Raw genomic sequence first — 16,337 nt, 5'->3', positions numbered from 1 at the left:
TTCATTGAATGCAGAAACTGCAGGTCCCACTGAGCTGAGTCAAATTTCCAATTTTTATGCATCTCTTCCATACATTAAAGATATCAACCCAGGATTATCCAGAATCCTGAAGTCTGCCAATAATAATATCAAAATTGTAAACAAAAATGTTTTAACAATCGATAGAATTTTTTCAAAATTAAAAGACAAAACTCCCTATAACAACTGTTCGGATGTAGTTTACTGTATACTATGTAGGAACTGTGACAAAGAATATATAGGACAGACATCTAGATTATTAAAAGATCGGATCACAGCACACAAAAGTGACAGTAGGTTACACCCGGGAAGATGTGCTTTGAGTGAACATGTCTCTAAACAAGGGCACTGTATGGATTATAATTCAATTAAAATTTTATCAACCGAAAAAAACACTACCAAGAGGCTTTTCCTAGAAATGGTACATATAGCACACTCACAAAACTCCATGAATAAAAAAACTGATTTAAATCACCTAAGTGAAATTTAATCTTATTTAATTTGTATGGATAATCACAAAACAAGAAATCATCAAATCTCATCTAATGGTATTCTTCTCACAGATTGAATCTTCCATATACAATACATCATCATCCTTTCTCATTATTACTGTTTAATATAAAATCCATTAGGATAAGTTTTACTCAAAAATTGTTCTAGATACTGTTTAAATACAAAATGACTTGGTTTTAAAATGTAATGGAATTTAAACATGCGATGTCTACAGCCAGACATTGCCCGAAAATCAATTTGCAACAATGTTAAGGTTTTATGCCACAGATCAAACAATCTGTTTGATGTCGAATGTCAATTCGTTTTGAGCCCCGTAATTGGAGTATACAGCGCATGCTAATTTTGGATTACATGTCATATCCCATTTTTTTGAATCATGCACGTGGTTTCCTCTTCAAGGAACATGTGGTTTTTTTAAATTTGATAATATAATGATATACCATTAAATCTACTATATATTGTTTGTCTGTAACGTCCTAAGTGACATCTTAGTAATTTTTCATATATGTTACGTCCATATTTCTTTCAACCTGCCACATAACCTCACATACACTGTAAGTTGGCTTGAATTAATATTTTATAAATATGACTGTTTTTTATCCTTATTGTAGCATTCCTGATGATGATAATAAAGATTATCGAAAGCTTGGAATCTGTGTTATAAGAGTACACAAAAAATTTTTGGCCTGCTGCATACCCAAATATTGTTTCATATATATATATATATATATATATATAAAACGTGAAGGGAGACAGTACGAACACTTACTAAAATAATTCTTGTTATCACTAATTGATTTCGTTATCATCATATTAGTCGAGTTATGGTCAAAGTAACTTATTCATGGCCCTCTCTATAATATGCAATAAAATTGCATTTTCTCATCAGTATTCAAGAAAAACTACTAGTGTGCTATATGGCTGAATTCACAATTTGATGGAAAATCCAAAAACAAATTGAAAAATCTAGGTTATCGTTTGAAAAAATTGGCGTCGGTGTCGAGACGCCCTAATGGATGATGCCTATTGCTGGATTCCTCATATATATATATATATATATATATATATATATATATATATATATATATATATATATATATATATATGATATATGATGTGTTGTTTTTCCGGGTGTTCATCCGTTGTGTACTATTCGATAGTCGACGTTTCTCCATCATCTCAGATGTCATTATCAAGACGAGTGACTGCTTCGCTTCTATATATATATATATATATATATATATATATATATATATATATATATATATATATATATATATATATATATATATATATATATATATATATATATATATATATAAATCAAAAAAGAAACAATTAGTGGACATAACACTCCGAAAAGGGGGGAGGCAAACCGCGGACACGTGTTTCTGACTATTGGCCTCATCAGCGCGGTGCAGCCGAGTGTATAGGTGGGTAACACTTGTTTGCCGAAAGCAGGAAACAACACATATGCACGGAGTCAACAACAGGAGCCAACCGCACATTTGTGGTTCTAGTTAGAAGACCTAGAATTCTCAGGCTACATCTAACATGACGTGTCCGCGGTTTGCCCCCCCCTTTTCGGAGTGTTATGTCCACTAATTGTTTCTTTTTTGATTTGTATATCATACACACTCGATAAAATCTTCTTTGTCTATATATATATATATATATATATATATATATATATATATATATATATATATATATATATATATATATATATATATATATATATATATATATATACAGGGTGTCCCTGGACTTCCTCTTTTCCTCTCGGGAATGTATAGATGGGGTCAAAATATCACCAGTACTTCATATAACTTTTTTTCCTAAAAGTCTTCGTAACCAAGTTACGGGCCCTCGAATTTACAAAATGAAAAATGTTTTTCTTTGATAACTTTTCAAGTGAATATTCAAAATCATCCAAATTTTGGTAATTGACTAAACAAATGAATTCCTTCGATGAGCTTTCATGCAAGAGTCAGTTGTTTTGCTACAAAGTCAGAAACGGACTACCCCCGATGGTCCACACCCCAAAACTTTGAAATGACAGATATTTTTCAATATTTTTCAACAAATTAAGGTAACTTGGACAATTTTATGAATAAAAGTACTCGTGTGGAAAGTCGATCGGAGCAACGAGTCTTGATAAAAATGTAGTTTCACACGACGACATCAAACCCGCTAGTCCACCATTATTTGAAATGAATAATTATCAAAGCAGAAATAATAATGATAACGTTAATTGAACAACATTTATCCTGAGATGTCTACCATTATTCGAAAATATTAGTTTTTAAGAAAATGGAAATGATAGGTAAGATGTTCATAACGAATTTTTATAATGCAAACACGTTTAACTAACGAAACTCAAGAGCCTCAAGAGCAAACAGAAATGAAAAATCCGCTACAGAAACTGCTCGATATGACCACCTTCTCTCTCTATACATTTTATTAGTCTGCGAAGACACCCTCTCTGTACTTGAAATAGCATTCCAGGGTCGTTTCGTATGGCTTCACAATGTAATGTTATTCTATTCAACAATGCATCTTTTGTGTGAATAGGTGTAGCGTAAGCAAAGCTTTTTAGATGCCCCCACAGAAAGAAATCCAATGGATTTAAATCCGGAGACCGCGATGGCCATGAATATGGCCCACCTCTACCAATCCATCTATTGTGGAAAATATGGTTCAGATGGTCACGCACAATCAAACTAAAATGATGAGGAGCGCCATCATGCATAAACCACATATCTCTTCGGGTTTGCAATGGAACATGTTCCAAAAGTCCATTCAAATCGTTCTGAATGAACTCCAAATAACGTTCTCCATTCAATCGGTCCTGTAGAACGAATGGTCCTATAAGATGGTTTCCTATGATACCAGCCCAAATATTCACATTGAATTTCCGTTGGTGTTTGGTTTGCAATATCCAATGGGGATTTTCTTCGGCCCATATATGGAGATTATGAGAGTTGATAACTCCATCTATACTGAAACCTGCTTCATCAGTGAATAAAACTCGATTAATAAAAGTCATATCCTCTCTTTGCCTATCCATGAACCAATTGGCATATTCCAGTCGTGCTGGAAAATCTTGAGGTGTCATGGCATGTACCTTCTGGATGTGAAATGGGTGGAGCAGTTGTTCCCTAATCATTCTATGAATAGTGGACTTGGATGTATGGAACTGTTCTGATAGATTTCTGATGCTCATTGAAGGATCATCAGCGACGGCTTCCAAAATATTTTCCTCCAATACAACGGTACGTACAGTCCTAGAAGCGCCCTCACCACCTCGTTTTGGCAAAACTGTACCTACAATAATATCGAAATGAAACAACGTGCTCAAATTAATTATCAATTATTACATACCTGTCTCCCTCAAGCTGCGATCGACACGCTCGGGTGTTTCTCTTGACGGTACCGTTCGATTGGGAAAATGCTCGGAATACAGACGACGAGCTTCTGCAGCATTACAAAATGCTCGTCCATAAAATACATGCATATCTGCATATTCATTGAATGTAAACTGTTCGGCCATATCAAAAAAATTCAAAATATCCTATAGAATATTGACAATACAATGATAGTCATATGACAACGCACCACTCAACAAAACAAAATCGCATTCCAGTTTCTCATTTTTTATCAAAACTTTCTAAAAGGTTTTTTTGTCAACATCTGTGAAAGAAATGGAACATAATTATTCCCTGAATATTTTTCACCTGATCAAGTGCAGCCGTTTTTGTAGTTCATTCGTTTGCTTTTTATTAGTATAGTAAATATTTTTTCCGATGTGCGTTTTTTCAGCTAAATTTAGATTCGTGTTAAAGAATTTCTCCCATAAAATTATAATTATCAGTGAAACTCCTCAACAGTTTAGCTGTGAAGAAGAATTTGAAACATTCGAATGTTGAGTTTCATGAGATTCAGATAACTGATCAACACTAAACGTGATTATTCCACACGTATTATGTACATACAAAATATGGAATGCATTCGATATTTCATAGTAGAGTAGCTTGTTAGTTTAAAAACACCACGAATCTACAGAACTTGATATTTCTTTTGAAAAAATATCTGCTATCACAATTGTGACTTAAACTTCCATATAGGTACTGTACTTTTTGTTCACGACTTCATTTTAGCATACTTTGTATTATTCCTGTTATAAATGTTGTTGAATTAACGTTATCATTATTATTTCTGCTTTGATAATTATTCATTTCAAATAATGGTGGACGAGCGGGTTTGATGTCGTCGAGTAGAACTATATTTTTATCAAGACTCGTTGCTCCGATCGACTTTCCACACGAGTACTTTTATTCATAAAATTGTCCAAGTAACCTTATTTTGTTGAAAAATATTGAAAAATATCTGTCATTTCAAAGTTATATATATATATATTTATATTTATATATATATATATATATATATATATATATATATATATATATATATATATATATATATATATATATATATATATATATATATATATAACTACTGAAAGGGTGTAAAACATTCAGGAAGGTGATTCCTCATCGAAAAAAAAATAGGATCTTTCATATAAAGAAACTTCATTGGAGCATCCTTTGTTAAAATACAGTCCCTTAAAGTAGGTACATCAAATTCTTATGATAATTCTTTCCACAAGCACTGAAAAAATTACGATATTGAAATTAACCTGACGTTTTTTTCTACCAAAAAGATACTTAGGCAGTAGTTTATTTGTTTTACGACATGGTTGTAAGGGAGGGAAAACGCAACCCGTAAAATTCATTTCCAATGTAACTTTTTGTCTTATTATTTGTTTACCATTTTGAAATTCATTTCCGATAGCCTGTTTCATTCTAAAAAAAAATGTCTCTGGGGTTTTTTGCGCATAATAAACCAGTTCGCAGCAAAACATTATTTCACGAACAACTACAGCGATATATCGTCATAAATGTGAACTGGATTTTTTGTTATTTTGTAGTTAGTACCTGCATTAAACGATTGAAGTATAATAAAAAAACTAATTTATTGATAACAAAACACACAACATGTAGAAATCATAGTAAATGTTCAATATATCTACCTTCAGACATCACGCATGCGTCTAGACGTTGGCGCATTGAGTCACGTATTCGCTCAAATATTTCTGGAGTCTCTCTGATCACCCTGTACGCATCGATGATACGGTTTCTTAAGTCCTCTACATCGCGAACAGGAGTACGATAAACCAAATGCTCTAAATGGCCCCAAACAGAGTAATCGAGAGGATTAAGATCCGGGGATCGAGGGAGCCAGTTCTGTGGTCCTCCTCAACCTGGATATACATATGTTTCAGTTAAATGTTGACATGCTACTTGACTAAAATGGGCGGGAGCCTCACCATCCACAAAAAACATATCTCTTCTGACGCTCAAAGGAACTTCCTACAGCAGTACTGGATGCATTTCTATTGGAAATTGAACGTATGCCTCACCATTTAATCGAGGAGGTAGAAAAAACACGTTAGGATGGTTGTTCTTGATGGTTGGTTTCGGCAATAGCGTGAGGGTTTTCATCAGCCCATAAGTGGTAATTATGAATAATAATAATATTGTCCCGAGAAAAACTACATTCGTCTGTGAATTCTATCGTCTTCGGAAAGTCACAATTTCTTCTAATCATTTCCAGCATCCAATTGCAAAATTCAAGACGGTTCGGAAAGTTTCGCGGTAACAGTGCCTGTACTCGTTGCAGATGGTAAGGGTATAAGAGTTGTTCCTTTAAAATTCGAATCATATGATCAACATTCAGCTGGAAAGCAGTCTTTCGAGTAGTAGTAATAGGTTGTTCTTCAATCAAATCGGGTAATGTTTCCTCAAGCTGTGGTGTTCGTACTTATCGATGGCGGCCACAATCCTGCGTCCTTTTATCGAATGAACCATATTCTCTTAATCGTTGATGGAGTCGAGCAAATAGTCTATGTGAAGGATGCTGCCCATTCCCCTGCGACATACCGTAACCGTAATGCATATCAGCCATTTTCTAATTTATACCATGTAATGCCATTTTAATAACAAGTGAATCAATAAAGTAACAAACCAAGAACAGAACAACAACACAAAATCAGTTTAAATTCAATTTCGAATATTCACAAACTGACAGCGTCATACCAATTTAATTGTCACTATCGCTAATATCGACGTACTAGTTAAATAAGTTTCGTATTTTCCCATTTACGACGATGTATCTGTGTAGTTGTTCGTAAAATAATGTTTTGCTGCGAAGTGGTTTATTTTGGTCAAAAAACCCCCAGGAAACATTTTCTGTTTAGAATGAAACAGGCTATCGGAAATAAATTTTCAAATGGTAAACAAATAATAACACAAAAAGTTACATTGGAAATACATTTTAGGGGTTGCGTTTTTCACCCCTTATAACAGTGGTAGTACAAAACGTCAGGTTAATTTCAATGTTGTAACTTCTCTAGTGCTTGTGGAAAAAATTGTTATACGAATTTTATGTACTCCCTTTAAGGGGCTGTATCTTAACAAGGGATGCTCCAATGAAATTTCTTTATATGAAAAATCCTTTCTTTTTCCGATGGGGAATCACCTGATTGAATGTTTTACACTCATTTATATACAGGGTGTCCCTGGACTTCCTCTTTTCCTCTCGGGAATGTATAGATGGGGTCAAAATATCATCAGTACTTCATATAACTTTTTTTCCTGAAAGTGTTCGTAACCAAGTTACGGGCCCTCGAAGTTACAAAATGAAAAATGTTTTTCTTTGATAACTTTTCAAGTGAATATTCAAAATCATCCAAATTTTGGTAATTGACTAAACAAATGAATTCCTTCGATGAGCTTTCATGCAGGAGTCAGTTGTTTTGCTACAAAGTCAGGAACGGACTACCCCCGATGGTCCACACCCCAAAACTTTGAAATGACAGATATTTTTCAATATTTTTCAACAAATTAAGGTTACTTGAACAATTTTATGAATAAAAGTACTCGTGTGGAAAGTCGATTGGAGCAACGAGTCTTGATAAAATTGTAGTTTCACTCGACGACATCAAACCCGCTCGTCCACCATTATTTGAAATGAATAATTATCAAAGCAGAAATAATAATGATAACGTTAATTCAACAACATTTATAACAGGAATAATACAAAGTATACTAAAATGAAGTCGTAAACAAAAAGTACAGTACCTATATGGAAGTTTAAGTCACAATTGTGATAGCATATATTTTTTCAAAAGAAATATCAAGTTCTGTAGATTTGTGGTGTTTTTAAACTAACAAGCTACTCTACTATGAAATATCGTATTCATTCCATATTTTGTATGTTCCACATACAAAATATCCACACGATATTTGGCTTAAACAAACGAAAAATGAACTGGTAGAATCGTTTGAAGTTCGAATACCCTGTATATTTTCCCTTATGTAATGATCATTCATGATTAGTATGTTTATAAATATCATTTCTCAATTGATAACGTTTCATTTTTCGGAGGCCGTCTATTTGACTTCGTCGAAAAAATCTGCGATGAAGATCAATATTAACAGCGATTCGAAGTGAGTATGAAATTTTGTTTATTCATTTTTCTTACATCAGTAAAATATAAATCATTTCTTTCATTTCCTCTCGAACATAAAAAATGAAATCACTCATTATGGATCATCATAATGAGCAGAAAATTTTTGTAAAAAAAAATCCTTTGAAACACACTTGAAAGGTTATGTGAGGAACATGAAATGAAATGATTCCATTTTTAATATGTGTTTTAACGGCTGATTGTCAAAAGGTACCTGACTACATTAATGTTCGACAAAAATAAAGTATAGTGTTTTCAAAGCAAAAAGTTTCTGAAATTGGAGAGAAAAAAAAATTCGGCATATCTAGATGGAATGAATCATGTGATTTTCACAGGCTTTCATTCCTTTTATTTCTTGAAAAAAAACTCACGAATTTTAGTATCCACTTAAGCACTTTTTACGCCGAACAGTTCCCGTCATGTTTCATTTCAAATAAATACAGAGTGTTTCAAGTTCGGGATTTCAGAAATTATGAAACGCACGAAAATGGTTGAATTAGGGCAAATTGCTAATTTACCTGACTATCAATATGCCTCTGAGAAAGTTATGAAATTTCGAGTATATCCGGAAGAAACTGAAATTTCGAAAATTGATTTTATTTTTTTCTGGCATTATTTTTTGAAGGATTCGAAAATGGATTGCACTTCCACATTAACACTTCTTCTCTGCTGCATAATGGTGTTTTCAGGTTTCCTATCCGACGTTTCGTCTCCTGACCAAATCATCAACTTTATTTTTTTTAATGAGCTTTACAATGGATCCTATCTGTTTCAAATAGATTCAGATTTTATCTTCAAAATGATGTGTAATAGGCTTGGCATTATAGGCTTGGACTTTGATGTTTCTAAATTTGACTTTCAATTTGTTACACTCAATGATATTTTGTTATTGTACAAGTCTTCGAATTTTTAGCGAAAAATAGCTTTCACGAATGAAGAAAAAAGAGATATGATACAAATTCATTACGAATACGATAAGAGCAGTGTTAGGGCATCAGAAATGTGTTGAGTTTTAGGTCGAACACAGGATTATTCAACAGTAAACAACTTTAATGAAAATAAATATGCAAATCACATAAAAAAATAATTCAACTAACTTGACAGTGACACCTCTATCAACAACTTTTTTTTATCAATAAAACAAAACCTAATACACGGTGATGTAGATCAAATTCTTGTTCATTTCTCAACACTTCGCCTTGAACTGAACTCTTCTTCTGCAACACTCAGTGTATACCTCAAATATTCAAACTGACATTTTGGTAAAAATTTGTCATTATATTCGGTACCTGAGCTGCGTTTGGGATATTTTCAATTTTAAATACGCCTTCGACATACTTTTCTCTAACAAAATTATATCGCACGTCTATGTGTCTATCAATTGAACTGCACTTGCGTTGTCTATGTACAATGTAGGTGTAGACAACTTATCAGTTAATACTTCTTGAAAGAGCCTCGTCAACCACACCAACTCTTTTGCTGTCTCACTGCTAGCTATAAACTCCGACTCAGTAGTTGACAGTGAAACGGATCGTTGCTTTCGACTCAACCAACATATTGATCCATTTCCAAATTTGAAAACGACACCAGATACAGATTTACGGGTTTTTACATCTCCGGTATAGTCTGAATCACTATAAACTTCCAACTTAGCATTTGAAATTTGAAAGTAAAGTCCATAATTTGAAGTGCCACGTAAATAACTGAATATTCTCTTCACATTTTGTCAGTGACATATCTCAGGTTTTGAAAGTGCTCGTGAGAAGGAGTTGACAGCAAATGTAATATCCGGCCTTGAAACTCCAGACAGATACATTGAATGTCCAACAGCAGACCGAAAAGGAATATTTTCATGCAGCTCCTCAGAATCTTTCCCTAAAAACTGAGATCTGTCAGCTGGAGTTGCTACAGGATACGCCTCTATCAGTTTGAATTTTTGTAAAATTCTATCAGTGTAAGGCTGCTGATGAATGAAAATACCTTTCATTTAACGAATAATATGAATTCCCAAATAAGTGTCACATGGTTCAATCGTGATTTGAAATTCCATTATTTTTAAATTAGGCAAGTCTTCAATCGAGTTTTCATATTTTCCTGCAATCAGTCCATCGTCAACAAATAGAACAACCAATAACTTATTTTCTCCTTCCCTTACGAATAAAGAAGGATCTGCAGTACTTTGCTTCAAACCAAAACGAATAAAAAAGTCACATATTCCAACATCGTGGGACTTGCTTGAGTCCATACTAACTTTTTAGCAATTTACAAACTCGAGCAGTTCCATCATCTCCATCATCGAAACTTTATGGTTGTTTCATGTATATTTTCTCGTTAGGCAAACCATAGAGAAATGCCGTTTCAACATCAAACTGAGATAAATGCATATTTTCTTTGGCTGCCACTGCGAGAACTGTTCTAATGGTGTAGAATCTGGCTACAGGAGCGAAAGTTTCATCATAATCTTGCCCAGCCTTTTGAAAATATCCTTTTGCAACTAATCTTGCTTTGAACTCAGTTGATGTACCTTAAGAAGATTCTTTTATTCGGAAAATCCATCGATTTGAGATTGCTTTCCTTGATGAAGGAAGATCAACTTCCTCCCAGGTTTGATTTTCTTCTAAAGATTTCATTTTTTCATCTATTGCAATTTCCATAATGATGCAAAATCTGATTTCAATGCTTGATCATAGTTTTCTGGAACATCGTAAGCCTCCGAAATCATAGAGTAAGCATCAAAATAATTCGTTTCTGAGAGTTTTGATCCTACAAACAGATATATCACTTGACTCTCTCAGCTCTTCCGTACTACTTTTTGCTTCAGTATCAGTGATATCTTCCTTTTTAAATTCAATTTCTGTTTGCTGATCGACAACTTCATATTCTGGTTAACTTTTCAGATGACAGATTTCAATTTTCTCATTTGAAAAAATGACATCTCTACTCAAGATAACGTCATTCTTTTCTGGTACCCAGATTCGATAACCATCCTTATTACCAATATATCCCACTAATGATCCTTTCATGCTTTGCGTTGCAAATTTTCTTCTCTCTTCCTTGGGTATGTGGACAAAAAAATCAGTCTCAAAGACCTTGAGATGTTCTACATAACTGTCTTTTCCTGTCCACAACTCAATCGAGGATTTTCCATCAAAGGAGTTAGGTCCACTTCTGTTCAATATATACACAACTGTATTGACTGATTGTTTCCACAGCTCCTCTGGAAGATTCTTAGCATGTATCATGGTTATGTCAAATTCCACTATTGTGCGATTTTCACGTTCTGCACCTCCATTTTGCTCTGGTGTATATGGCATAGCAATCCTATGATAAATACTAGCTTTGCCCAACAATTCTTTCACGTCATGGTTATTAAATTCTAGTCCACCATCAGTAAAAATTTCTTTTACAGTCACTTCTTTACGTCACTTCGGACGTTTCCCTCAAAAAATAGACTGATCTGTATTTGGAGAAATCATCCTTGAATAACACATGATAACGGGCACCTCCAAGAGACGTTACGGGACAACATTCATCAGCATGTATCACTTGACCTACTTTGTGGGGACTTTCATTACGTTTTTCGAAGCTCAGTCTATATTGTTTACCAAACATACGAGCTTCACAGAATTCACTGTCGACTTCTACATGAATTCTACGTTTTTTTCAAAAACTTCTGAACACATATCTTGTTTTGGTTGCTCAGACGTTCATGCCACAATTGGAGTTCATCATTAACTTATTCATATAGCAAAGACCATTTTGTCTTTCTGCAAATGCCACTTTGGCATTATTTTCAAAAATACTGCAACCATATTCGTTGAAAGACAAAGTCATCCCCTTATCGAGCGCAGAAGAAATAAAAAACAAATTTCTTCCCACCTCTGGTTAGTCACAACTTCATTACAAAATATCCTTCCTGTTTTGATAATGAAATGATCAACGATATTGAAAAAAAATAATAAAATTAAAACAAAACTGAAAACTACAGACTCAGGTATTCTCAAAGAAAAATTCCGATCTCTTTGTCGATCCATCAAAACAAAAATCAATTTAGCATACAGAGAATATGAAAATAAATCTGAAAGGGCAATCAAAGAAGATCCTACCAATTTCTAGTCGTACATTCAAAATAAAAAAGGTACATCAAGAATTCCTAGTATTCTATCCTAGGACGACGTTGAATAAAACAATGCCTCCGAAATCGTTGATGCATTCGCACAATTTTTTGAAAGTGCACATTATCCACTCACTCCTACAATCATATGAACACACGAATGTTACCTCAAACAATCCTATCATTTCTTTAAAACATTTTTCACTAATTGAAATCTGCAATTCTCTCAACAAACTAAAACCAAAGCTCACAAGCGGGGATGATAACATACCTAGCTTTTCCGTTAAAGATTGTGCACACCTCCTAGCCATACCATTACAGTCAATCTTCAATCTAGCACTGAGTACAGGATGCTTTCCTAACAAATGTAAAATATCAAAAATTTGCTCAATTTTCAAAGCTGGTGCCATAAACAATATCCAAATCTACCGACCTAACCGAACTAACCTTGTTATCAAACTTTGCAAAGGCTTTTGAGATGTGCTGGTACAACAGATGTCAAGAATTTAATTTCAAACAATCAATACGGTTTTTTCAACAGAAGATCAATAATAACTAACTCAATGTGCTTCACACAATCAGTAAGTGATGCACTCAATAATAACCTACAAGTAGATACTGTCTACACAGATTTCTGAAAGGCGTTTGACAAGTTGGATCATAACATTCTTATCAATAAACTTCACCAATATGGATTCGACTTCCAACTCTTAAACCTTTTCCCCTCATACTCAACTGAACGTATCCTTTTCTTAGATTATGGGGTCACAAGTCGTTCCAATTTATTGCAAACAGTGGTGCCCCTCAAGAAAGCAATTTGGCACCTCTTTTATTCTCACTCTCCATTAAAGACATAGAAAATAATCTCTCTAACAATTTCTTACTTTTTGCAGATGATTTGGAAATCTTTCGGCCCATTACATCACAGGAGGACTGCTCAATCTTACAAAAAGACCTTGACTTTTTGTACAATTTGTGTACCGAAAATAATCTTCTCAATACAAACAAATGTAAATACTTAAAATACACCCTTGAACATAATGTTATTTCTCATGATTACTGCATAAATAACACACCCCTACAAATAAGCACTCATCAAAGGGATCTTGGTGTCACATTTGACCCTAAACTGACTTTCTCCATCCACTATGACACAATAACATGCTCAGCCAAACGGATGCTAGGACTCATTTATCGTAACTGTAAGAACTTTCGTAGCAGAGAAGACAGTTTTTTAACTCTTTTCAATGCATACGTCAAATCTCGGCTGGAATATGCCTCCCTTATATGGTCACCCATATACAATGTCCACATAAACAAAATCGAGTCTATGCAAAGAGGCTTCGTGAAATATATTACTTACAAGCTAGAAGGATTTTACCCTGAACAAGGCATCGACAACTGAATACTCCTGAATAAATTTAATCTATTATCCCTTCAAAACCGAAGAAGCTACTAGTTACTCTATAATTTTCATTTATAAACTAGTGAATAATCTGATTGACTGTCCCGAATTACTCTCCCACTTCAACTTTCATGTTCCACGAATCAATTCTAGAAATGAACCGACTTTTTATCTACCAAATTCTAGAAGAAAAATATTACTCAAGTCACCATTTGTTGCAATGAGTAAACTTTACAATCAACTCTGTGAAAATCTCGACATTTATTATGAATCTATTGGTCAAGTTAAAAACCACGTTGAGAAACTCTTACACTCTAGTCAAAATACATGAGCCCAAATTGAAAGTTATTCTACCATGTGAGCTTATTAATACTACTGTATTACTGCTGAATTATGTTTTTTTTTGTAATACATCTGAACTATGTTTTTACTTGTTAACTCTATATCTGACTTAAGGTTTTTTTTCAATTACTCTCCTAGCTTGCTGCACCCAAGTGTTCCACCTAATTTTTTGCTCAACTCTCCTAAATGTTTACTTCATTTTATTTTTTGTTTACTCGCTTCAGGTGTTTCTAGTTGATAAATTAGTATTGTATTCATGTATATGTGCATGTATGTATATATGTATGTGTATTGTGTGTATATAGGCGGATATAAACTGTAACATGCTTGTTAATAATATTAATATGTCTTGTTATTGGGATTTATTCCTGTTTAAACAATGTTCAAACAATAGTTTGAACCGAAACACAAATCCTCGTAATTTTTGAGTTATATACAGTGTGACCCATTTAAAATGGAACCACCCCTGTAGAATGTGCATTTTTCAATCAATCTCAATTTTTTTTTATTGAAATATTAAGCATGAAAAACTGTATCTTGACACTAACTTTCACAATTTTAGTTTCATTTCCAAGGCACTCTATGTTTTTTTTTGTTTGTCAAAAACGGCAAAAGTTTATTAGGCAATTTTTGTTTTCAAATTTGACTACACCACTGGATTCGTTGTCGTTATAAATCAAAAGTGTCAAATTTTCATTAAAAAATATTTGTTAACAACGAAGTTACAACAACTTCAATTTTGGAAACAAAGTATTTGTTTGTAATTTTTATTCAGATTATAGACATATTTGAGATCTGACAACACTGTCATCACCAAGTAGAACACCAGTGAATTTGTACAGTGAAAATCCGAAGTCAACAGCTCAATGCGTTCTACAGTTATAACTCCTGAAAATATGGTAATGTGAGAGATTTGTGGTGCAAGCGTTTTGTAATAAAAATCTGACTACGCCACTGGATTTGTGGATAATATTCCCTTAAAATCATTCATTTGAGTGTAGGTTACGAGAAGTGAAAATTAAAATACATATTGGATAAGTGAATAACAGAAAATTAAAAGTTCATTTTCAAGTTACGCAGTAGTAGACCAAGTTCAGAATCTCATGTCATGGGATCTCCCAATTGCGCTTTTACCAAATCTTGATAGAATCTTGAAGTATTAATGGTCATACTTGTAAGCTTTTTGGAAGTTTCCCAATAATAAATAATAGTACTTTTGTAACAGCGCACCTGGAAAATCACATTTTATGAGATTCTGAACTTACTCTACCTTCTTCTATAGCTGATGAAAACAAAATGTATACAAACAAGTTTCAAAGTATTTATTCAACAATTAATTGCCATTAAGAAAAAACTGATACTAAAATGAACATTGATTTAAAACTAAACATTCAAATTTTTATGGCTTCTACCAAACCTCCATTAAGTTCAATACATTTATCGTATCTCTTCCGAATATTGTTTACACTATTTCTTATTTGTTGAACTGTAATTTCGGCACAAGCTTGTCGTATCCTTTGCATGAGTTCAGCTCGATTCGTTGGTCTTGTTCTGTATACTTTTTGTGTCAGAATACCCCACAGAAAAAAGTCTAATATTGTTAGATCAGGCGATCTAGGTGGCCATTCAATTAAGTCACTACCTCGTCCTATCCAATGATTTGGAAACTGGTTATTTAGCCACTCTTTAGTAATCCTCGAATTGTGCACGGAACAGCCGTCGAGCTGAAAATATAAATTTACTTGTTCCGCAAGAGGCATTTCATCTATTTCGCCCGATAATTGGTTATTTAGAAATACCAAAAAATTTTGCCCGTTAATGTTTCCATCAAAAAAATATGGACCTATTATTCTATTTTGTACTATACCACAACAAACGTTAACTTTTTCGGAATATTGACTTTTACAATTTATGATCCAGTGCGGATTTTCCGTAGCCCAATACCGAGCATTTTGCGATGAAACTACCCCATTGGTGCTGAAAGAAGCTTCATCACTAAACATTATGCAGTTTAAAAAATTTCTTGTATTCAGGTACTCGCCTTGTGCCCACAAACAAAATTCCATACGTTTCACTTCATCACCTGCCTTTAAAGAGTGAAGAAATTTAGGTTTAAATGCTCTCATTTTGTTTTGTTTAAGTGATCGTCGAATAGTCTCTCTCGGTAAGTTTAAATCCAAACTGGCGACTCGTAAACTTCTGTTTGGGTGGTTTCTAAAATAATCTAAAACAGCACCTTCGTTAAAATTTCTTCTTCGGTGATTATTTTTTAAAATATGTTTGCTGACTGCACCGGTTTCTTTAAATGTTTTGTTAATTTTACTGACGGTGCTTCTGTCAATGGGAAGTCGATT

General features: G+C 33.7%; 1 protein-coding gene across 1 annotated transcript in view; it reads left to right on the top strand.

Moving 5' to 3' along the window:
* The first annotated feature begins 7,956 nt into the window (after positions 1 to 7,956).
* LOC111513203 (sterol O-acyltransferase 1) overlaps positions 7,957 to 16,337 on the top strand; it is a 47,851-nt gene continuing 39,470 nt past the window's right edge. The window contains exon 1 of the mRNA XM_074170189.1: positions 7,957 to 8,102. Within this exon, the coding sequence (XP_074026290.1) occupies positions 7,984 to 8,102 (119 nt within the window). The 5' untranslated portion in view covers positions 7,957 to 7,983. The remainder of the gene's footprint in view (positions 8,103 to 16,337) is intronic.

The sequence above is a fragment of the Leptinotarsa decemlineata genome, unplaced genomic scaffold (genome assembly GCF_025532065.1).
Source record: "Leptinotarsa decemlineata unplaced genomic scaffold, Ldec_3_MD MMD2_P_RNA_scaffold_7, whole genome shotgun sequence".
Classification (NCBI taxonomy): Eukaryota; Metazoa; Arthropoda; class Insecta; order Coleoptera; family Chrysomelidae; genus Leptinotarsa; species Leptinotarsa decemlineata.
The sequence above is the reverse complement of the archived record's forward strand: the minus strand, read 5'-3'. Positions and strand labels throughout refer to the sequence as shown.